At 57.3% G+C, this 24,206-nt stretch overlaps 1 protein-coding gene across 1 annotated transcript in view; it reads right to left on the bottom strand.

Moving 5' to 3' along the window:
- The window catches only part of LOC128835324 (receptor-type tyrosine-protein phosphatase V-like), a 74,347-nt gene that overhangs the window by 2,256 nt on the left and 47,885 nt on the right, over positions 1 to 24,206 (bottom strand). The window contains exons 27-39 of the mRNA XM_054024710.1: positions 13,076 to 13,152; positions 12,036 to 12,170; positions 11,299 to 11,421; positions 10,257 to 10,417; positions 9,592 to 9,727; positions 8,654 to 8,733; positions 8,049 to 8,136; positions 7,231 to 7,321; positions 6,685 to 6,761; positions 6,062 to 6,196; positions 4,994 to 5,116; positions 4,024 to 4,181; positions 3,331 to 3,466 (exon numbers count right to left, since the gene is read on the bottom strand). Coding sequence (XP_053880685.1) covers positions 3,331 to 3,466; positions 4,024 to 4,181; positions 4,994 to 5,116; positions 6,062 to 6,196; positions 6,685 to 6,761; positions 7,231 to 7,321; positions 8,049 to 8,136; positions 8,654 to 8,733; positions 9,592 to 9,727; positions 10,257 to 10,417; positions 11,299 to 11,421; positions 12,036 to 12,170; positions 13,076 to 13,152 — 1,520 coding nt within the window. The remainder of the gene's footprint in view (positions 1 to 3,330; positions 3,467 to 4,023; positions 4,182 to 4,993; positions 5,117 to 6,061; positions 6,197 to 6,684; positions 6,762 to 7,230; positions 7,322 to 8,048; positions 8,137 to 8,653; positions 8,734 to 9,591; positions 9,728 to 10,256; positions 10,418 to 11,298; positions 11,422 to 12,035; positions 12,171 to 13,075; positions 13,153 to 24,206) is intronic.

The following is a 24,206-nucleotide window of genomic DNA, read 5'->3' on the forward strand; positions in this document are numbered from 1 at the left end:
CTCCCTAGGTAACCCATTCCAGTGCTTCACCACCCTTCTTGTGAAAAAGTTTTTCCTAATATCCAACCTAAACCTCCCCCACTGCAACTTGAGACTATTACTCCTTGTTCTGTCAGCTGGTACCACTGAGAACAGTTTAGATCCATCCTCTTTGGAACCCCCTTTCAGGGAGTTGAAAGCAGCTATCAAATCCCCCCCCTCATTCTTCCCTTCTGCAGACTAAACAATCCCAGTTCCCTCAGCCGCTCCTCATAAGTCATGTGCTCCAGCCCCCTAATCATTTTTGTTGCCCTCTGCTGGACTCTTTCCAATTTTTCCACATCCTTCTTGTAGTGTGGGGCCCAAAACTGGACACAGTACTCCAGATGAGGCCTCACCAATGTTGAATAGAGGGGAATGATCATGTCCCTCGATCTGCTGGCAATGCCCCTACTTATACAGCCCAAAATGCCGTTCGCCTTCTTGGCAACAAGGCCACACTGTCGAATCATATCCAGTTTCTCGTCCACTGTAACTCCTAGGTCCTTTTCTGAAGAACTGCTGCCTAGCCTCTCGCTCCCTAGTCTATAGCGGTGCATGGGATTCTTCCGTCCTAAGTGCAGGACGCTGCACTTGTCCTTGTTGAACCGCATCAGATTTCTTTTGGCCCAATCCTCTAATTTGTCTAGGTCCCTCTGTATCCTATCACTACCCTCCAGCGTATCTACCACTCCTCCCAGTTTAGTGTCATCTGCAAACTTGCTGAGGGTGCAATCCACACCAACCTCCAGATCATTAATGAAGATATAGAACAAAACCGTTCCCGGGACTGTGCCCTTGGGGCACTCCACTTGAAACTGGCTGCCAACTAGACATGGAGCCATTGATCCCTACCCGGTGAGCCCGACAATCTATCCAGTTTTCTATTCACCTTATAGTCCATTCATCCAGCCCATACTTCTTTAACTTGCCAGCAAGAATACTGTGGGAGACCGTACCAAAAGCTTTGCTAAATTCAAGGAATAACACGTCCACTGCTTTCACCTCATCCACAGAGCCAGTTATCTGTCAAGTGGGACTGTGTCAAAAACCTTAGTAAAATCAAAATCTCACATCTATTGCTTCCCCACATCCACTAGGTCAGTAATCCTGTCAAAGAAGGAAATTAGGTTGGTTTGTCATGATTTGTTCTTGACAAAGCCATACTGGCTATTCCTTCTAACTCTATTATCTCATAGGTGCTTACAAACAGATCGTTTAATCATTTCTTTCAGTATCTTTCCAGGAACCAGAGTTAGGCTAACTGGTCTATAATTCCCTGCATCCTCTTTGTTCCCCTTTTCAAAGATGGTAAATTCCATGCCTGAATTCCTGGAATACAGGGAATTTCAGAACCCAGCACCATCAACTGCCCTGCGCTGGCCCTTCTGGTGTTTGGATACTCTTCTTGGGAGGAGTCTGTATCGAAGTCAGGCCAGACGGCAATTACAGTTACACTGCAGAACAGCTAATGGGGCTGAGTTCTGGTCTAATGATGCGCCTGGGGGAGTAAACACAAGTGATTCAGATGTGGAGAGACCCTTTGCGGGATCTGGAGTGGGGATGTGTAGCAGGAAGTGTCACTCAGGCTTCCCTGTTGGTTATTGGCCTCCGGGAGAACTGACCACCTCACAGTTCAACTGCAGCTTGGCCATGGTGGCACCAAAGTTACAGTTTCACCCAGGGAATCATGCAAAATAAGAGCAGCCTGGCCTAGATCCACAGCCACGGGCGAGCCCTGTGCTTCCGCCCCCACGTGTGGTCTGGTGGGCTCAGGTCCTACTGCTCTTCCCTTGCCCAGCTGGGCAGCGGCTGGGAGGAGCAGGGGGTGTGTATACAAGAGAACCCCATGTGTGAGCTCTCCTCCAGCTCCCAGGGCCCCTGGGGCTCGGATTCATTCGTGAACCAATTGGCTGTTTGCAGGGTGCTTGGCAGTGGGGACGTCACAAAAGGATTTTGATTATCAGTGGGACCGGGAATGTGGGGGAGCTCATCCCTAAAGGCTTCTGCGAAATAAACGAATTAACTTCAACCCCCTGTCCAAAAGCACGTCTGTGGAACCAGAGCTCGGCTCGGGCTGTGGCCAAGTCCAGCCTGTGCAGGGTGAAATGCTGGGTTTGGCATCCTGAGGCTGGTGTAACAGTACCATCTAGTGGTGCGATGCGTCTGCACTGCTCCGAAGGCAGCCTCGACCCAATCTGCCATTGGAATGCGGGCAGAGGTGCCTCTGATGCCCTCTAGGCTCTTCACCCTGACCTTCGGGCGAACTGGGTGTCTCCCATCAGTGCCCTGGCTGTAGGGTGCCAGTCAGGAAGGCTCAGATAGGCCCTCAGGGTATGTCTACACTGCAGCTGGGAGCGACAGACGCATGCTAGCTCTGAGCTACCGCACTAAAAATAGCAGCAGCGTGCCTAGCTGGCAGCGGCGTGGTCTAGCCACCTGACTCGCTAGCTATGGACTCAGGCGGCAAGCCCGAGCCACCACCCGTGTTAGTGCATGTCTGTCCACCCGGGTTGGGACGCACGTTCCCAGCCACAGTGCAGCCAGCCCCTCAGACACTGCCATAATGAGCGCCGTGTAAGAATCTATCTAGAAGAGAAGGCGGCACAGGACAACCCAGGAGACGTCCAGTACCCAAGTGTACCAGGTCCTGTGGTTTTCAGTGCCCAGATCCTGAGGGGGAGGCGGCAGGGGATTTGCCCACATGGGAACAAACTGGCTGTCAGGGATGGAAGGGCAAGCCGGGGGCTAGGACTGGGAGGATTTGATTTTCAGATCTGCCTGGTTGTTTCCTGGGTCTGGGCTGAGTGGAAGCTGCTGGCTTTAACCTTAACATCGAAGGCATTTACCCCGATCCTCAGCAATGGGAGTTAAGCACCTAAAAACTTCAATCAGTGGGAGTTAGGTGCCTAAATGCCATTGAGGATCTGGGCCTGAGAGTCCTTCCCCTGAGCTCCCTACTGGGCTTGGGGCAGATGGAGCGACCTCCCACCGTGAGCTGCTTCCCCCTCCACCCCCCTCGGAACATCCCCTGGCAGGGCCCGGAGAGAGGGGCACAGAGCCCGGGCTAAGAACCACGCTGCGTGTCGGGCTTGGAGTAGGATCCCCGCCTCGGCGAGCTCAGTCGGGGCCGAGGCTGGGTCGGTAGAAGCTGCCTGAGGAGAGAGGAGGCTGACAGAGAACTCAGGGGTCCCTGGGTCTGTTCTGAGAAGCTCTCCCTTATTGTATCCAGCTCCAGGCCTCTGTTCTGAACCTGGCCGTTGCTTCCCCAGGGCACACCTGGCCCCGACGCCCTCCCTCCTCGCCACCTACCGGCGTCGGGGTCATGAGGCAGCAGCTTCTCATCAGCCTGAGGGTGACTCCGTAGACATCAACACTCCGCTCCGCTTTCATCTGGTGCAGCAGGCAATCCAGTGCGATCAGCGTCCCCATCTGGCCAACGCCACTGCTGGAAGGGGCAGCCGATGGAGGGAGAGCCATCAGCCATTCTGCCACCCGCCACGCAACCCACAGCACAGGCACAGACGTAGGAGACGGACAAGGCCTGGATGATTATGGAGCCTGTCTCCCAGCAGGGCAGGGCACAGACCCCCCAGAGAAAGGGACATTCACAGAGACCGTGCCTGGGCAGGGCCGGGAACCTGGCCTGGCCTCTGAACGAGCACTAAGGAAACCAGGGCATCTGGCACGCTGGGCGCTCATGACTGGCTATCTGAGACTGCACCCCAAACCAGGCTCGCTGGCCAGCCCCTGGCTTCTCACATACCCACACTGGCTCCCCTGACGGGGCTGCATACACTGAATGTCAGCAACCGAGCCCCAGTCTGGCCCTGGAGGGACCTTGGGTCCTTACGTCTCCCTGGAGACCAGCGGGGGAGAACTGCCGGGTCATCTGGCCAGCCCCAGGCTGCCCTGCAGTTGGCTCTCCCGCAGGGATGTTCGTCCAGGGGGTTCTGGCCCCAGGGGACTCATAAGGACATGGAAGAGGGAGTCACGTGACCATACCTGCAGTGCAGGAGCAGCGGGCCGGCTCGCTTCCTGTGTGGCATGCACCGTCTAACTGCAGCGAGGAACTCCACCAGGGGTTGGACATCTGGCGGCTGCTGGCACCCCCACAGAGGGTACAGGAATCGCTGCACCTGCCTCTCCTTCACTTTCTTCTCCTGGCAGGGCAGAGAGAGCTGCTGTGATTATGGAGGAAGGGGTCATGCGCGGACGACAGGATGGGAGGGTGCTGCGCTCACGACAGACAGGCCTGGACACCAGGGGAGTAGAGAGAGCCCCGCTTCCTAGCCTCTGGCCTGTTAGGTGCCCTGCCACAGTGATGCATTGGGTCCTCTAGTGTCCCGTCACCCAGCCTGTCTATGCTGGGTCAGCAGTGCCCAGCGATGGGGTGCTGCAGTGGTAGCAGACAGAGGGACAGGGGGAAAGTGGCATTAAAGGCAGAGCTGTTCTCCCTAGGTCAGTGGCTCTGCTCCAGCCCTCACACTGCATCCAGTGGCATCCGTGTGACGAGTTAGAAGTTCTCAGTCAAGGCCCCCGGGGCCCGTGTCTCCCAGACCACCCCCACACTGGCTCCAAGAAGGCAAAGGGCCACAAAGCTGGAAACGTCTGCAGGTGGGGCCTGTAGGGCAGGGCTGAGGTACATCAGCAAGGAGTGGCCAGGTCGGGGTAAGCCTGCACTGACCCTGCCCGTGCCCCTGCTGCACCTGGTCCGTGGACAGTCCCAGGCTTGGGCTCCCCACCAGCTCTGCTGATGCCCCTCAGCATTTCTCATCTGCTGCTCCTCTGCTATTCCAGCCCCATAACCCACCCCGCTCCACCAATACCCTTCTGTCCTGACTGCAGCCTCTGGGTCATTCTAGTCCCGGGCTGAGACTCTGGCATGATCTGGGAATGGGAACAAGTCCCCCAGGGACTGGGGGGAGCTCCTGGGGCTCAAGAAACCAGCTCCCCTGCCCTCGGAGGCACATACGTGTTTCAGTTTGAGCTGAATGCACCTCCATCCCGAGACGTGCTTCTCCGGGCCCCGCTGGATGGTCAACATCTCTGTGTAGAGTGGACTGCCCTCCAGGGGCCAGCATGCTTCGCTCAGGACCTGTGCACAACAGCGACTGGTGCGTCAAGCTCCCAGTGGCCCCATTTCGGATCAGTGCCCACTTGGCATGGCTCACAGGTGCTGGGCCAAGGGCACAGCTGACGTCAGGGTGATGCTGCCTAGCAAAGGGCCATGTGGCCGTCCTCCCGGAAGCCGACAGCCCACCGGTATGTTGGAAAGATCGTTGCTGATTGCAGCCACCTTCACCTTTAATACAGTGTGGCAGCCCAACGGGACTACAAGTCCCAGCGTGCAATGCTCCACCATAGCTGAGCCACCAGGCTGCATTGCATGCTGGGGCCTGTAGTCTCTGGGGGCTGTACCTCCAGCATGAGGCATGAAGGGCGGCTGTGACCCACTGGGTTTTATGCAAATTTCACATGTTCTTTGGCCTTCTGGGAAGTTGCCTTTGGGAACCCAGAGGGAGGGGCGGCAGCTGAGGCCTTGGATGGGGGCTCCCCCTCCTCAGGAGCAGAGATCAGTGGAGAGAGATCTATCCTGATGTGCTGTCCCCTGTAAAACCAGCGGTCTCCATCTGGCTTCTCTAGGTGCTGCCCTACTAAATAGCTGGTGTCTATCTCCAAAGGGGACCATGTGGGCCATTTACTGCTTCCAGAGTTGGGACTCATTTTGGGTTTTACCTCAACTGTTACAAAGGGTTGGTAGGGGGAGGGAGCCGACTGCCCCCACAATAATGCGCATGGCCCCTGTGGTGCCATGGAGCCAGGCATCCCCCATGCACGTCAGGGAGCGGGGTCCTAACCTGGACCACAGCCTGCTCCACACACGGAGTTTCCAAGTCTGGCCCAAAGCTTCGGGAAACGGTGGCAGAGGCTGGTGGGACAAACCTGCGTGTGTGACAGCGCGGTACCATAGAGACCACGCAGGAAATGCAGCACAGCCCGGGGAGGGAGGTTCAAGGAGCCCCCACCCCGCTTGGCTTACCTGGCCCTTCTCCTGGCATGGCAGCAGGGTGACTATGGTGTGGACGCCATGGTCCCACACCAAGCGCCAGAATTCCTCCGTGGTCACCTTGTCGGGTCCTTGCACAGCCAGATAATCCCTGGATGAATTGCAGCCCTGTGTGAAGAACCAGAGTCTTACTCACCTGCCCCAGGGAGGGGGCAGAGGAGAGCATGGGCTCCCTGCCTTAGGACAGCCGAGGGGGCAGAGCCAGAAGGCACGAAAAGGAGGGAGGTCTGGCAGCTTTGGAAGCAAAGAGAGGAGAGAAAGCATTAGACAGCCAAGCAGGTAGAGGGCCCAGGACCGGGACTGAGCCAGAGCGAAGGGGACAGTCGGGGTTCAGCCCTACGCAGCGATTCCCTCACCAGGAGTGCCCGGGACAGTGCTCATGGCAGCAACAAGCGCAGAGAGAGGAGGATGGCTATGGAGAAACAGGCCACAGAGACAGGCTAGTGCTGCTCCCCATGGGAGTAGGGAACCTCGGAGCACCGGAGGAAGGGAGTGAGTTCTGCTCCCCAGGGGGATCAGGGTGGGTAGAGGGCCAGGGGGCCAGGCAGGGAGGTGAGGGAGTTTGCTTTCCAGGGGATCAGGGTGGGGCAACTCACCGGGAGGAGCCAGGTCTGTTTGAGATCCGAGAAGGGGCCTTGTTCCAGCGGCAAAAATTTCACTCTGGAGCGATCATCTGCCAAACAGGCCAAGCATGAGGGACTGGGGGAGCCGGTTCCGTCTGGCCCAGCTCAGCACACCCAGCCCCATGCAAGGAGACCAGCCTTCTGGCTCCAGCCCAAACTCCCTGCCAGCCTGGGCCATAGCTGCATAAGGCCTGTCACTTCTGCACTGGGTCTCTCCCTCAGTCCCTCTCCCCTTACTCTCAGCCCAGGGCGCGTGCCCTCTGCCTGCACATAACCCATTCTGGTCCCAGTCCATTCGCTTCCATGCACACTTCATCTGTGGCCAGGTCTTGCCTTGGGAACTCTCTGCCACAAGGCTGGGTGGAGGAGATAAGCCTGGAGATGCTAGAGAGGGCCCCATTTCGACAAGCTCCCCTGGTCCTGAGGCTGGCTGCAAGTCCAGCCCTGGTGCTGCCCCTCTCTTCCCACACACACAGCTGGTGCCAGCTCTGGGGATAGAGAGGCATCAGTGGCACTTACATGGGAGGATGCTGGAGCCAGGGCGGCTCTCCTGGATGCCTGCAGATGGTGCTGCAGAGCTGGCTTTGTCCTTCGCAACCTCTAGGAGGATCTGCCACAGGGAACCAGAGAGAGGGAGAGAGGGGGAGAGATCAGGGCCTTTCCCGACTATGCCCCAGGGCGACGGGGGTGGTGGGAGCGCGCAGGGACTGGGTGGATGGCTCCTGTGGGATGCCCTGCCCCAGAAGACAGCAGGGGGTGAACCCAGCCCAAAGGGCAGAGCTCCCAGGAAAAGCTTTCATCTGCACCCCAGCTCAGGGAGCCAGCCCCGTGCCTCAGGGTCCCCATGGGGCTGCTGCCAAGCTGCACAGCACATGCCCGCTGGGTTTGCTTGGCTGGGAGATTTGGTGCAGCAGCCATGGGGGATGCCCATGGAGTGTAGCACCTCTGCCTGCCCCCCGCCCCCGATTCCCTGTGTGGATCCTGACCCTGCGCAGGGCCCCTGGGGAGTCCCAGGGAGGGCTGGATGTCCCGGCTGTGTCTGTTCTGCAGGGGGATCAGGAGGGAAGCAGTGCTGGCCAGCCTCCAGCTGGGGAGATGTCCCAGGCCTGGCAGCATTGCCAAGGCAACGGGTGCCCCCAGCGCCAGCCATCTCCACAACAGTCAGATCTGGCGGGCGCCTGACTGAGCAGGAGCTGCTCATGGTGGTGGTGGTGGGGGGGGAGTGTGCTTGTGTGTCTGGCCCAGCCTCTAATGCTCCCTTCACCCCCAGCGTGTGTGTGTGTGGGGGGAGCTAGCGTCTGTGCTCTCCAGCAGGGCACTGCTCCAGGTACTCCTACCTCATACTCCCGCAGGAAGCCCGCATTGGACTTGGCTGATTTCTGGGCATGGTGCTGCAGGAAGCTTTTGAGAGGGATCGGGCAGGAGCTGGGAAAACAAGGGGTGGAGGTGGGGGGTTAATAAACCCCTGTGCACCCACATCTCACAAAGAGCCAGGCCACTCGGTCAACAAGGTGATTCCCCTCCCTGGCCTGACCCTGCTAGTTCCATGGGAGCAGCCAGCCACTGGCCACCTGGAGAGGGCATCCCAAGGCCGGCCCGCTGGCCTGGGGGGTACATCTCTGCTGAGGGTGGGAGACCCAGTAGCGGAGCCCACTGCTTTGGGGGTGTCAGCCCCATGGAGGCTGCCCAGGAAGCGTTAGGCCCCTGCGGTATCAGCACTGGAATGGTGCTACGGAGGGGTGTGGTGCTCACCACCTTGGAAGGAAAGGACTGAGGCCAGACTTTGGCCCTGTCTCGGTGCAGGGAACAGGCCATCTTGCTGGGATTTCAGAATCCCTATTGCCTGGAGCCAAAGCCCAGGCCTGGGTCTGGATCGGAGTCTGAGGCACTGAACCCGAATGCCCACACGTTTGGGACGGGCTAGGTGGGCTTGGTGGCTTACATCTCCGTCCCAGACTGGCCCAAGAGCAGCTCCTCCATGATCTTCTCCAGGATGCAGCTGTGCAGGAAAACATACTGGCCCTGGAAGGCAAGGGCAGGCGGTCAGTGCAGAGTGAGCCCACCCGAACCACGGCACCGCACAGAGTGGGACCACGCTGGGGCGAAGGGCAGCACTGCCTACTGGGCAGAGCATGGCCTTGAGCAGCTAGTCAGGAGCCCTGGCCAACCCTGCCGCTGCCTTGCTGGGGTAGCTTGGATAAGTCAGTCTTCTTTGGCTGGCGTTTTCACCAGGCTGTGGGGGATCCCCTCCCGGTTACCCAGCGCCCACAGCCAGCCTTTCTGAGGAGGCTCCCACCAGCCATGATTAGCCCCTGGCAGCTCGTTCCTGGCTCCTGCTGTGGCTGCATGTCCGGGTGTGCTGCGAGGGTCCAGTGGCTGGGATCAGCTGACCTCTGGGCTGCAACTTACAGGCGCCCTGTGCAGCTTGTCGCTCCCCTGGATGTGCACGGGACAGCATGGAGCCACTCACCCCTGGGGCCTGCCGAGTTGTTTTGGGATAGGCACAAGCCACTCTGCTTTCGATTACGCTCCCCTCCTCCCCCGCAGCTACCACACTGGTGCTCCCGGCCTGCTCACACTGAATTCCGGGAAGACCCTTGGCTCCGAAGAGCCGTGTGTTCCTGCTGGAGGTCTGGGCGGGCACACGGCTGCTGGGAGACGGCAGGGGAGGGCGGCTCTAACAGGGGCACATCTGAGCCCTGCTCAGGACACTGGAACAGGGGCCCAGGCAGCACCATCCTGTGGGTGGCGGGGAACAGCTCAGGGATATCAGGAGCTGGCTGTTATGCAGAGGGATGTGGGGGCCAGCTGAGCTCTGGGCTCCCTCCCAGCTCTGCTGATTTGGCGGCAAGGTGGAAGGGAAAAGGCCCAGGGCCTCACCAGCGTCTGAATCATCAGGTAGCGGCTCATCCGCATGGTGTAAATGGTATTGAACACGTCCACCACCTTCTCCTGCTTCAGCTGCTGCAGCAGCCGGTCCAAGGCGATGAAGGTGCCGCTGCGGCCCACCCCCGCACTGCAACAGCACAGACAGCAAGGGGTTAACATGGGCAGGTCTCCCTCCAGCCCTCAGGTTCCACTGCCCCCCACCAGGCAGGCACCAGCCCCAGTGGGTGGGGGGAGGAGGAGATGGCCATCAGCCTGCAGCACGGGCTCCTGTTCTGGAGGAGCTGTAGGGTTGTGGGGCCGAGGAGCTGTCCCAGGGTGTGGGAAGAGCTCTGGGGGTCGTGGGGCCCAGGAGCTGTCCGGGGGAGGGGGGAGTTGTGGGGCTGGGGAGATGGCCCCAGAGCAGCACTGGAAGGTGGGGAAGCATCTCCATAGTCTCCAGCGCTCACGTGGATAGGGCAGGGGCAGAGCCCCTCACTCACTGACAGCTGGGAGCTGCCTCTACAGACCGGGCCATCCCCAGGGCTCTCACCACCCCGGGGCTCCAGCCCCCACATACAAGGAGGGGCCCAATCTCCCAGGTCATTTCCCATCTCAGGGAAAGACACCCCTTCTCCAGCAGCCCCCACCTGGCAGAGCTAGGGCAGGCAGGGCCTCACCTGCAGTGCACCAGCGTTGGCCCAGAACCCTTGGCCCTCTGCATGTGGCCTCGGGCCAGGTCCAGGAAGGCCATCAGGGAAGCTGTGGACTCGGGAATGCCGTGGTCAGGCCATGCCGTGTAGTGCAGGTGGGTCACACGTCTCTCCTCCTGTAGGTCCTCCTGTCACAGACGGTGACTCGGCGTTAGTGCGCAGTGAAGCCGGAGTTGCAGCGGGGCTATTCACGGGGAATGTGCCCAGGCATTTCTGGAGCCCAAGGTCTGTCCACTACAGCTCCCTGAGTTACCTCCAGGGGCCGGAATCAGCTACCAGAACTTGGAGAGATTGACACTGGGGCTGCATCCCGGAGACCCACAGCCAGACCTGGGCCCTGGGTCTCCAGGATCCCCAGACACTCCCCGGCCAGCCCTGGGCATTTCTTACATCAGCACTGAGCAGTCATGTAAATACAGCATGGACGAGACACTGACACTGAGAGATCAGGTAACTGACTCTACTGACCAGAGCCAGGCCCCTGCTCTGTTACGTTCAGGGCCCTGTCCTGCGGCCATCTCCACAGCATGCGACTGCCTGGGCAGGCTGCACCATGTGGCTCTGCCAACACGCTGCCCTGTAGCAAGGCCAGTCCTGGGGAAGCCACGTGGGAGGTGGCCTGGATACCAGCTGGTGGGGGCATGGAGCACATGCATCAGCACAGTGCTGCCTTTGACGCGATTTAGTATCTGGAAACAACCAATCCTGGGCGATGCACAGCGCCCCATGATGGGAATGGGGAAGCAGGGAGGGGGTGATGGCGAATGGGAGGGGGATGAAATGCCCAGGAACCTGTGTGCTGCCCGCCCTGGTAGCTGTGGGTTATTGACAATCCTCAAGGTGAGTCCCGGTGTGTACCGACCCCTTTCACTTGTGGCCTCGTTGGAACCCAGCTGGCCAGAGACGAAAGGGCAGCCGCCCCCGGGACACCCCCCCCCCCAGCGAGACACCCCCACGGCAGTGCAGTCAGCGGGGGCCTGCACCGGGCTCCTCTCGGCCGCTCACTCACGTGCCAGAGCTTGAACGTGCGCGTGGTCCACTCGTCAGCGCTGCTGTGGGAGAGCAGGTCAACGCGGATGTGTCCGTAGGAGATCGGAGACAACTCTGAGGGCCAGTAGTGATCACACAGCACCTGAAGGGAAGGCAGGGCATGGGAACAGGGAAACCAGCATAGGGAGAGAGACCGGTGCCCACACAAGACAGCTGCAGCCACTGGAGAGATGGGCCCGGCTGAAACTCCCCAGCTCAGCGTGCTCCAGCTCCAAGCTGGGGCTTTGGGCCACATCTCGTCTTCCATGGGGGAGCAGAATCTGGGCACGGAGGCAAATGCAGCATGGGCTAGTGGTTTGGTGTCTGCTCCCCACTGCGTGTCTTTGGGCAGCTCACGTCCCCTTGCTGTGCCTCAGTTTCCTCTTTGATAGGATGGGGCTAGGGCCAGCATCCTCCATGCCAAGGGACTGTGTGGGTTCATTAGTGCCCATGCACAGTGCTCGTCTCACAGTTAAGTTATTGTCTGCACCTAGAGATTAGGTAATGGGCATGCTAGAAATACCTAGCGGAGACAGACGTCGCCTGGCTGGGTGTCCATACATCCAGCACTGCCACTGCCCCTTCACTCTGCCCAACAGACCTCTAGCTATTACGTTGCTGGGCCCAGCACGGCTGCATTAATGGAGCCGCATTTGCATCTGGCTGTGGGTCAGGCCCCTCCTCGCACGAGCAGCGCACGCCTGGCACCAGCCCTACCCGTCCGTTCTCCATGCCCACTGTCAGCATGATGATGTTGCAGACGCTCTGCTCCCACACCAGCCTCCAGAAATCCTCAATGGTTTTCTTCATTGGCCCCTGGGTGACGATGAACTCCTGTGGGGAGGCGTAGCCCTGGGACAGAGACCAGACAGCCAGAGTCAGCCCGGGCCAGAGGCTGTGAGACCCCGGATTTGGGGATGAGTAGATGACCTGCCGGGTCCCTCCAGGAGAGGGCCAGGTGCCCATTGACCTCAGCATTGGTGCCAGGATTGGCACACTTCCAGGGCAGCAGATGGCAGCTGGCGGTTATTATAGGATGCCCTAGAAGAGTGTGTTTCCCCCTCACTGGCATGAGAGAGATTACGCTCCTGGACCTCCCTCGAGCCCCTCAGTGTGACCCTGCAAGGAGTAGCATCTGACCCCAGACTCATGGGGTCCTTGCACCTGCCTCTAAAGCAGCTGCTGCGGCTGCCATTGGAGAAAAGAGATGACTATATGGACCCTGGTTCTGATCCAGTCTGGACATTCCTGTTTATTGCCTTTGACACACGCATGCAACACGCATACATGGGCCCACACGCTCCCAGGCATGCTGGGTGCCCCCTGTCCGTTACATGGGGCAGTCCCCTGGATGGGGGCTGGGGGACCAAGTCCAGCATCAGTCAAGTGCAGCTGTACAGATTAGGAGGAGAAAGAGGAGACAGAGAGATCAGGTCGTGAATCCAGAGAGGCTGCAAGTGAGAGTATCCTCAATCGGCAGAGCAGCAACTATGACCACGCCCCCATGCACACTCAAGGGGGCACACACATGAACACACACTTGACAGACCCCAGGCTACAGCCAGCCTGGTTGCGCCAGTCCCCCATCTCCAACACCTTCCACCTGCGCCAGCTCCAGTGCCATCTGCCAGCCAGCCCCAGATGTTAATGGGACCGAGACCCTCTTGTGACCGAGCCCCCTGAATGTGCCAGCTATGCCCCCCTCATGTGCGGGGGTTCCCGGGGGGCTGTGGTGGGGGAGGCAAGCAAGCACTCACGGGGACATAGTTGGCGTTGATGTAGTCAGAGTGGGGCTCCTCCCGCAGCAGGCTCAGCCTGACTCTTGAGTGGTCGTCTGCAAGAAACCAAACAGTGATCATTCCCTGCACTGCACCTGGCCGAGCCAGACCTCAGTCCCCCAGGGAGCCCAGCTCAGGGGCAGCATGCTCTGCTGCTTTCTTGGGTCCTTCCCCTTTTCCAGCTGGGAGAGGAGGCAGTTGTCACGTAGTCCCCGGGCGATGCTCTGGAACTGCTCCCCACAAAGCTAGTCAGGACTTTGGGGAGCCTCCTCTCCCTCGGAGCAGACTGTCTTCAGGGCAAGAAGCTCACACAGCTTCACTTCCTGGGTCTGACCTTGGAGCATTCAGCATATGCCCCTCCGTGCGCTTCCCACAGCGAGTCCCCCCAGATGGGGTCCTGAGGAAGCCAGAGGGTCCTGCACGCACCCCCACTTCGCAGTCAGACGTGACTCTTGGCCAGCCAGTAAAATAGAGGTTTATTAGATGACAGGAACACGGTCTAAAACAGAGCTTGTAGGTCCAGAGAACCGGATCCCTCAGCCGGGCCCATTCTGGGATCCCGTGAACCAGACACCCCCGTCTGCCCACTCCTAGTCCCCAGCCAGTTCCAAACTGAAACCCCCTCGAACCCCTCCTTCTCTGCTGAGTTCCTTTCCGGGGCCAGGAGGTCACCTGACCTCTTTGTTCTCCCACACCTTTAGCATCCCCTTGCAGGGGGGAAGGGCCTGGCCATTAGTTGCTAGGCGACAGAGTGTCGGTCAGGAACTGAGGCACCCACACAGTATTCAGAGGAAACATTAAGAACAGTCCCACTTCGTCACATCTGCCCAGATACTAGGTAAGGACTTATGTACGTCTACTGCACATATATTCTTAGAGTCTGTATCACAGCAGAGGTGGAGAACCAGGCGTCCTGTCAGACAAGGGATGTTTAGTCTCCTGCCCCTCTGTTGAAATGTACATTAAGTATTGTCTCATTCACAATGGGTTTCCCCATCCCCGTCTAAGCTGAATGCAGATGAAGGATTGCCCAAATGTCAGAAAGCAATTAACAGGTAGAGAAACACAGCAGGGGAAGAGAACCTTATCTGGAGATACACTTCAAAGGTTCGCTGGACTATTTTTGGGGAACAAAGACCCCCTCATCCTGCCCCAGGACGTAAATGGGCAGCATGTTTACATTCATGAAAACGGGATCAAACCAGCCTGGATTGAAGACGCTTGCAGAAGGCTTTGGGTGAGACACACTTCATCAGATAGGAGGTGAGTCTATTAATTAAGTTTAGTCGCTAGAAAGCGAGTGATGATTTTGTTTTATATGTCACCTTTTATTTCCCTTATCCTTACTCACTATCCCTTGAATCTTGAGTCTTTGGTAATTCACGTATCCTTGTTTGCACTATCAGTGTATCTCAGTGCTGTGATACTGAGCCAGGTGCTGATCCAGTGTTGAATCACACAAGCTGGCGTGTGCACTGTTCCCTTGGGGACAGCAGACCTGGTGATTTGGTGAGTGTTCAGTAGATAAGGGCTGGGCACTACAGGGGAATGTTTCAAAGGGGACCGGAGACCGGGGCGCACCTGTTGTTAACAGAAGTACTGGGAGCATAAGCTTTCGTGGGTAAGAACCTCACTTCTTCAGATGCAAGTAATGGAAATCTCCAGAGGCAGGTATATATCAGTGTGGTATATATACCTGCCTCTGGAGATTTCCATTACTTGCATCTGAAGAAGTGAGGTTCTTACCCACGAAAGCTTATGCTCCTAGTACTTCTGTTAGTCTCAACGGTGCCACAGGACCCTCTGTTGCTTTTTACAGATTCAGACTAATACGGCTACCTCTCTGATACTTGACACCATGCAAGGCACTGCATTTAGCCGTATGGAATGGAAATCTATCAACCTCATGAAGAAACTTGCACAAATACAGACAGATATCATCTTCCTTTCCAAATGCAAACGGATGGACATCATACCAAATGGACTGAAGGTGAAAAATCCATTGCTATCTACATACTGCACAGACCACAGTGAGAGATTATGCCATACATTATCAAAGAAACTGAGGAACCACCTGATCAGCATCCTATGCAGCAAACAGAAAAACATCAAGAAAGAGCTCTCCAACCTGGAGACTTTCATAAATAACCAACCCTCCATACAAATGGACTTTACTAAAATAAGACAGGAGATCTACATTACACACTTCACCTCTCTACAAAGGAAAAAGGACCGTAAGCTGTCTAAAATCCTACCTGCCACATGGGGCCACAACAGGGGTACCCCTAACTCACCCAGCAATATCGTCAATTTATCCAGCTACACATTCAACCCAGCAGAAGAGTCTGTCCTATCTCGGGGACTCTCCTTTTGCCCCAGCACCCCCACGAACATGATACAGTTCTGTGGTGATCTGGAAGCCTACTTTCGCCGCCTCCAACTCAAAGAATACTTTCATGATAACCCTGAACAGCGCACTGATACACAGATACCCTCCCACCAACAACACAGGAAGAAGAACTCCACATGGACTCCTCCTGAGGGTCGAAATGACAGTCTGGACCTATACATAGAATGCTTCCGCCGACGTGCACAGGCAGAAATTGTGGAAAAACAACATCGCTTGCCTCATAACCTAAGTCGTGCAGAACGCAATGCCATCCACAGACTCAGAAACCACCCTGACATTATCATCAAAGAGGCTGATAAAGGAGGTGCTGTTGTCATCATGAACAGGTCTGACTACCAGAAGGAGGCTGCCAGACAACTCTCCAATACCAAATTCTACAGGCCGCTTTCCTCAGATCCCACTGAGGAATACACTAAGAAACTGCACCATCTACTCAGGACACTCCCTACACTAACACAGGAACAAATCAACATACCCTTAGAGCCCCGACCGGGGTTATTCTATCTACTACCTAAGATCCACAAACCTGGAAATCCTGGACGCCCCATCATCTCGGGCATTGGCACTCTCACTGAAGGACTGTCTGGATATGTGGACTCCCTACTCAGACCCTACGCCACCAGCACTCCCAGCTATCTCCGTGACACCACAGATTTCCTGAGAAAACTACAATGCATTGGTGACCTCCCAGAAAACACCATCCTAGCCACCATGGATGTAGAGGCTCTCTACACAAACATCCCACATACAGATGGAATACAAGCTGTCAGGAACAGTATCCCTGATGATGACACAGCACAACTTATTGCTGAGCTCTGTGACTTTATCCTCACGCACAATTATTTCAAATTTGGTTTCAATATATACCTCCAGACCAGTGGCACCGCTATGGGCACCCGCATGGCCCTACAATATGCCAACATTTTTATGGCTGACCTGGAACAACGCTTCCTCAGCTCTCATCCACTCATGCCCCTTCTCTACCTACGCTATATTGATGACATCTTCATCATCTGGACCCATGGGAAGGAGGCCCTGGAAGAATTCCACCATGCTTTCAACAGCTTCCACCCCACCATCAACCTCAGCCTGGACCAATCTACACGGGAGGTCCACTTCCTGGACACCACCGTACAAATAAGCGATGGCCACATTAACACCACCCTATACCGAAAACCCACCGACCGCTACGCCTACCTTCATGCCTCCAGCTTCCACCCCGGTCACACAACACGATCCATCGTCTACAGCCTAGCACTGAGGTACAATCGCATCTGCTCCAACCCCTCAGACAGAGACCAACACCTACAAGATTTTCACCAAGCATTCTCAAAACTACGATACCCACACAAGGAAATAAAGAAACAAATCAACAGAGCCAGACGTGTACCCAGAAGCCTCCTGCTACAAGACAGGCCCAGAAGAGAAACCAACAGAACTCCACTGGCCATCACCTACAGTCCTCAGCTTAACCTCTCCAACGCATCATCAGTGATCTACAACCCATCCTGGACAATGATCCCTCACTTTCACAGACCTTGGGAGGCAGGCCAGTCCTCGCCCACAGACAACCTGCCAACCTTAAGCATATTCTCACCAGCAACCACGCACCGCACCATAATAACTCTAACTCAGGAACCAACCCATGCAACAAACCTCGATGCCAACTCTGCCCACATATCTACACCAGCAACACCATCACTGGACCTAACCAGATCAGCTACAACATCACCGGCTCATTCACCTGCACGTCCACCAATGTTATATATGCCATCATATGCCAGCAATGCCCCTCTGCTATGTACATTGGCCAAACTGGACAGTCACTACGCAAGAGGATAAATGGACACAAGTCAGATATCAGGAATGGCAATATACAAAAACCTGTAGGAGAACACTTCAACCTCCCTGGCCACACAATAGCAGATGTAAAGGTAGCCATCTTACAGCAAAAAAACTTCAGGACCAGACTCCAAAGAGAAACTGCTGAGCTCCAGTTCATTTGCAAATTTGACACCATCAGATCAGGATTAAACAAAGACTGTGAATGGCTATCCAACTACAGAAACAGTTTCTCCTCCCTTGGTGTTCACACCTCAACTGCTAGCAGAGCACCTCACCCTCCCTGATTGAACTAACCTCGTTATCTCCACACTGATATATACCTGCATCTGGAGATTTCCATTACTTGCATCTGAAGAAGTGAGGTTCTTACCCATGAAAGCTTATGCTCCCAGTACTTCTGTTAGTCTCAAAGGTGCCACAGGACCCTCTGTTACTGTTGTTAACCTGCAGGGCAGAGTCAGGACTGGCAGAGCCCAGAGGAGAGGGCTTGGGTGATGCTAGGGAGCTTACACCCAGTTAGTCCAAACAAGACTCCCTCATACTGGAAGCTGGGGGTAACAAGGGGACTCACAGTCTTGGGCATCCCGAGAAATGTCACAATACCCCTCTCTCCTCTGGCACACCGGGCTGTGTGTGTCAGTGTTAATGACATGGATACAAGGTGAGATGGGAGCTGGCCCTGGCCTGAAGATCTTCTCAGCCTCCCATGCAGTAGTATGCCTGAAAGGGCCAGGGGTGGGAGTCTGCCCTGAGCTCCCTCCCCCTCCCCGCCCAGGAATAGTACAGGGACAACACAAGTGATGGGAGGCTGGAGGGGTCAGGGAGCAGCCCCCTGTTGCTCGCAGCTCCCCCTGCTGGCAGATGCACAGAACAGCAGGGGCAGTGGAGTTGTCCTTATGCTGTGACCAAAACTTGGGGGTCACTGGAAGGAGGAGGGGATCAAGAAAGGGCGCCATTCAAGTTAAAAGCATCAGTGAGATCTGAGGTGGGATGAGAGACCCAGTCCTGCCCTGTCTCACCAGGCCACCTCAGGAATAACTGTGGGAATGTCAGTGATCAGTGATTGTGGGTGACCCACCAGAGACGCCATAACCGGGCCTGATTCTCAGAGAGGCTGAGCACCCACAGCTCCAGCAAACTAAAGGGATCTGTAGGGGCTCAACACCTCTGAAAACCAGGTTCTGGGTGTCTCAAATTGGCACCCAAAATTCTAATTCCTATCTTTTATATAGCGCCTTTTCACCAGCCCCACTCACCACCATTATCCTCAATTTACAGGTGGGGAAACCGAGGCACCGGAGATGACGTGACACTGCTCTATCCAACAGGCCACGCTGCTTCCCACATTTGGCCACTCTGGAAATGTCTCCTGAAGCTTTCTGTGTCTTGGTGTCCCTGGGTGTGGCAAGGAGACAATAACCCCCCTGCCTCTGGGGTGGGGGCTTGGCTAGTGTCCCCCCAAGATCCTGGGATGGAAGGTGTGACGGAGCAGGGAGCAGGGCAGATTTGACCTGGGAATGTTGCAGGGGGGTTGCAGTGGGGATGTGGGACTTCCCTTGAAGGAAGCTACCTGAGCTGTAACCTGAGCCAGGAACGGGGGTGGGGAGAATTAACACCTTCTGCCCAGGAGACTGGAGAGGAGGAGCTGGGGGGAGGAGGAAGAGAGGAGCTGCAGGAGGAGTTTTGGTTTGGTTTCAGTTTGGGCTGGGTGGTGCAACGCAGGGAACCCCAAGCTGGGGTCTAAGCTCCCTGAACCTCCCAGAGGGACCTAATTGAGGGGGTCTGGTCGTACCTACACGCTCTGCTTGAGACTGTGTTCCTGTCCTTAAATAAACCTTCTGCTTTACTGGCTGGTTGAGAGTCGCAGTGAATCTCAGGAAGAGGGGTGCAGGGCCCTGACTCCCCCACACTCCGCGACAACTGGTGGCAGCGGTGGGATCTACTGCACCCCGTGGACGGCGCTTCCTGCAGTAAGTGACTGGGGAGCAGTAAAACGAAGGGGGATTGACGGGGACCAGGCGTGCTGAAGAGTGAGAGAGAGACGGTTATTACCCCTGGGAGTGTGTGACCAGCGAGAAGGACTTTTGCAGTAACAGGGTCCCCCGGGGGGATCGCAGCGAGTGGTCCCGGGGGCGGAGGAGTCTGCAGCTCGACCCTGGCAGAGAGGTGGTGACCTCGAGAAGGGCAGGCACACTAGGGGTCTCCCTGGGAACTGTGGGGAGCTGTGAGCACACAGGCCGGTGAGTGGCCAGCAGGAAGATGTATGCCAAGCGGCTTAAGAGCGACCTGGTGGAGCTGTGCAGGCAGAGGGGGCTGCGCATTGGGAGGCTCACCAAAGAACAGCTCATTGCCCAGCTGGAGGCGGAAGATCGCGCGAATGAACTGATCCCTGTGTCTCAGGGGAGCAGCCTGGCAAATGCAGCGCAGGCACCAGTGTCTGTCCCAGCTGGGAGTGGTCAGCCGGCTGCTGAGGGCTTCCCGAGACCCCTCCTTCCTATGCCTAGGGGAAGGGTGGGGAGGAGCCCAGCAAGTACCGAGGGCGCCATGACCCCCCCGGCCAGCAGAGGATCCTCCCGGCGAAGCTCGCTGGCCAGCAGAGGATCCTCCCGGCGACGTTCGGCATCCGTGGAGCGGAATTGGCTGGAATGGGAGAAAGAGCTAAAACTGAGAGAGCTGGAGGATCGTGAACAACAGAGACAGCATGAACGGGAGGAGAATGAGAGACAGAGACAGCATGAACTGGAACTGGCAAGACTGAGGGGCAGCGAACCCCCGGCTGCGGTGAGTGAGGGGGGACCCAGGACTGCACGGAGCTTTGATAAGTGCATCCTGGCCCCACGCAAGGAGGGGGAGGACATGGATGACTTCCTGGATGCCTTTGAGACGGCCTGCGAGCTGCACCGGGTTGATCCCGCGGACAGACTCCGGGTCCTTACCCCCTTACTGGACCCCAAAGCCGTGGCATTGTACCGCCAACTGGAAGAGGCAGAGAAAGGGGACTACGAACTATTCAAAAAGGCCCTGCTACGAGAGTTTGGGCTGACTCCTGAGATGTACCGGGAAAGGTTCCGGAGTCAGGATAAAACCCCTGAGATCTCATATCTGCAACTAGCCGTCCGCATGGAAGGATCATCAGCAAGTGGGCTGATGGGGCCCAGACGAAGGTTAAACTGCTGGTACTGGAGCAACTGTATGAGCGGTGCCCATCCGACCTGAGGCTGTGGTTGGTGGACAGAAAGCCAGAGAACCCGCGACACGCAGGGCGGCTGGCCGATGAGTTTGTAAAGAGCCGGTCAGGGGGTGGCAGGGAGGAGCCCCAAAGGAACAGGCCCGCCGCGATGCAGAGAGAGAGTCACCCGGGTACCTCCAAAAGGGGGAATATGGGGAATCCCCTCCCAAGGGGAATGCCCAGCGTCAGGGACAACCGACCGGCTCGAGGGGACCCACGGGACATGAGCTGCTATTACTGCGGCCGAAGAGGCCACGTTCGGGCCCAGTGCCCCAAGCTCAAGGACAGACTGAGCAGACCGAACCCGCACCGGGTTAACTTGGTAGAGGCCCAGACGGACGAGGGGCAGGCTTCTCACGCAAGAGGGGCTGGCAGCTTATCAACTGCTCAAAAGAGAGAAGGGCCCCAGGCCAGCTTCTCTGGGGGACCAGATGCTCCGGATTCAAAGTTCTCCGTTTACAGGGTTGGCGTGGGGCTGTCCCTGCGGAGCGAGTGCCTTGTTCCCCTGGAGGTGGATGGGAAGAAAGTTTATGGATACTGGGACACGGGCGCAGAGGTGACACTGGCCCGGCCCGAGGTGGTGGCCCCAGATCGGGTGGTGCCCAACACCTTCCTGACCCTGACAGGGGTGGGCGGGACCCCATTCAAGGTTCCCGTAGCGAGGGTACACCTGAAATGGGGGGCCAAGGAGGGCTCCAAGGATGTGGGAGTGCACCACCATTTGCCCACTGAGGTGTTGATGGGGGGGGACCTAGAGGACTGGCCAAGCAGCCCCCAGACCGCCTTAGTCGTGACCCGTAGCCAGAGCCGGCGAGGGGCACTACACCCTGACCTTGGGAAGGATGTCACACCGGAGGCACCGAACCCTACCCGGGTGGGGAGGGAACACCCAAGGACAAGGCTCGGGGTGGCTGGGGCTTCCGGCCCAGCCGACGAGAGGGAGCAGGTCCCCATCCCTTCCCCAGCCGCCGAGTTCCAGGCCGAGTTGCAGAAGGACCCCTCCCTGTGGAAGCTAAGGGGCCTGGCTGACCTCAGTGTGGTACAGACCATGATGAGAGGATGCAAGGAGAGGTTCCTGTGGGAGAAGGGGTTCCTGTACCGAGAGTGGGCTCCCCCAGGGGAAGTGGAGTCGTGGGGGATCAGGAGGCAGCTGGTGGTTCCCCAGAAGTTTCGCCACAAGCTACTGTACCTGGCCCATGCCCTCCCTCTCGCAGGGCACCAGGGGATCTGGCGCACCAGGCAGAGGCTGCTACAGAACTTTTACTGGCCTGGGGTCTTCACCAACGTCCGGCAGTACTGCCGATCCTGTGACCCCTGCCAGAGGGTGGGGAAGGCCCGGGACAAGGGGAAAGCAGCGTTGAGACCTTTGCCCATCATAGAGGAGCCTTTCCAGAAGGTGGCCATGGACATAGTGGGACCTCTCAGCAAGACGACCTGGTCTGGAAAGAAATACATCCTGGTGGTGGTAGATTTCGCCACCCGCTACCCCGAGGCAGTGCCCTTATCGTCCATCGAAGCAGACACTGTGGCAGATGCGCTGCTGACCATTTTCAGCCGAGTGGGGTTCCCCAAGGAAGTCTTGACGGACCAAGGGTCCAACTTCATGTCGGCCCTACTCCGGTACTTGTGGGAGAGATGTGGGGTCTGGCACAACTGGGCCTCAGCATATCACCCCCAATCCAACGGGCTGGTGGAGAGGTTCAAAGGGGCGCTAAAAATGATGCTGAAAACATTTATGAATCAGCACCCGCAGGACTGGGACAAGTACTTACCTCACCTGCTGTTTGCGTACAGGGAGGTACCCCAGGAGTCTACCGGGTTTTCGCTTTTCGAACTGTTATATGGAAGGCGGGTAAGGGGGCCCCTGGACCTGATGAGAGACGAATGGGAGGGGAAGGCCACTCCTGATGGAGAGTCGGTGGTGGAGTATGTCCTGACCTTCCGGGAACGACTTGCCGAGCTCATGGGCCTGGCCAGGGAGAATCTGGCCAGAGCCCAGAGGAAGCAGAAGGTCTGGTATGACCGCACAGCACGGGCCCGCGCCTTCGCCACTGGGGATCAGGTGATGGTCCTCATCCCCGTGAGGAAAAACAAACTCCAGGCCGCCTGGGAAGGGCCCTTCAAGGTGGTCAAGCAACTAAACAAGGTAAACTATGTGGTGGAGCTGTCGAACCGGGCACACCACCACCGGGTGTACCATGTGAATATGATGAAGCCATATTATGACAGGGGGAATGTGGTGTTGGCCGTGTGTGGACATTGGGAGGGGCAGGGAGATGACCCTTTAGTAGATCTATTCCCTGGGACAAGAGCTGGCTTCCCCCTGGAAGCAATTCCCCTCTCTGATCGGCTAACCCCTGCCCAGCAAGCTGAGATCGGAGGGGTGCTGCATCTGTACCAACAGCTGTTTTCCAACCAGCCTGGACGCACTAATCTGACTGTCCACCGGGTGCAGACAGGATCGCACCCGCCTATAAAATGCTCCCCCTTCCGAGTCACAGGGAAAACTGCTCAGGACCTGGAAAGAGAGGTCAATGACATGCTGGCTTTGGGGGTGATCCAGCCGTCTTCCAGCCCTTGGGCCTCGCCGGTGGTGCTGGTCCCCAAAAAGGACGGGTCGATCCAGTTCTGTGTGGACTATCGGAAGCTCAATGCCATCACTGTAGCCGATGCCTACCCCATGCCCAGGCCTGACGAGCTCCTAGACAAGCTGGGAGGTGCTCGGTACCTTACCACCATGGATCTTACAAAGGGCTATTGGCAAGTGCCGCTGGATGCAGATGCCAGGCTGAAATCGGCCTTTATCACCCCTCTGGGGCTCTATGAGTTCCTGACCCTGCCCTTCGGCCTCAAGGGAGCGCCGGCCACCTTCCAGCACCTGGTGGATCAGCTACTGAGGGGGATGGAGAGTTTTGCCGTGGCGTATATCGATGACATCTGTGTCTTTAGCCAGACCTGGGAGGACCACATGTCCCAGGTTAGACAAGTGCTGGACCGACTCCAGGAGGCTGGGCTGACCGTAAAACCGGAGAAGTGCAAGGTGGGGATGGCTGAGGTATCCTACCTAGGCCACCGGGTGGGAAGCGGCTGCCTAAAGCCAGAACCAGCCAAAGTGGAGGTGATCAGAGACTGGCCCGCTTCTCAAACCAAAAAGCAGGTCCAAGCCTTTATTGGGATGGCAGGGTACTATTGGAGGTTTGTGCCCCACTTTAGCGCCATAGCCGCCCCCATCACTGAGCTGTGCAAGAAGGGGAAGCCAGACAAGGTGATCTGGACTGAGGAGTGCCAGGAGGCTCTCCGGGCGCTGAAGGAGGCTCTGGTCAGTGGCCCAGTTCTGGCAAACCCAGACTTTGACAAGCCCTTTATGGTGTTCACCGACGCCTCAGACACGGGACTGGGGGCGGTGTTAATGCAGGAGGATGAAAAGGGGGAGAGACACCCCATCGTGTACCTGAGCAAGAAGTTGCTACCCCGGGAGCAGAACTACGCGGCCATCGAGAAGGAATGCCTGGCCATGGTGTGGGCCCTCAAGAAACTAGAGCCATATCTCTTTGGGCGACACTTCACCGTGCACACCGACCACTCTCCCCTGACCTGGCTGCACCAGATGAAAGGAGCCAACGCCA

Source organism: Malaclemys terrapin, chromosome 4 (genome assembly GCF_027887155.1).
Source record: "Malaclemys terrapin pileata isolate rMalTer1 chromosome 4, rMalTer1.hap1, whole genome shotgun sequence".
NCBI lineage: Eukaryota > Metazoa > Chordata > Testudines > Emydidae > Malaclemys > Malaclemys terrapin.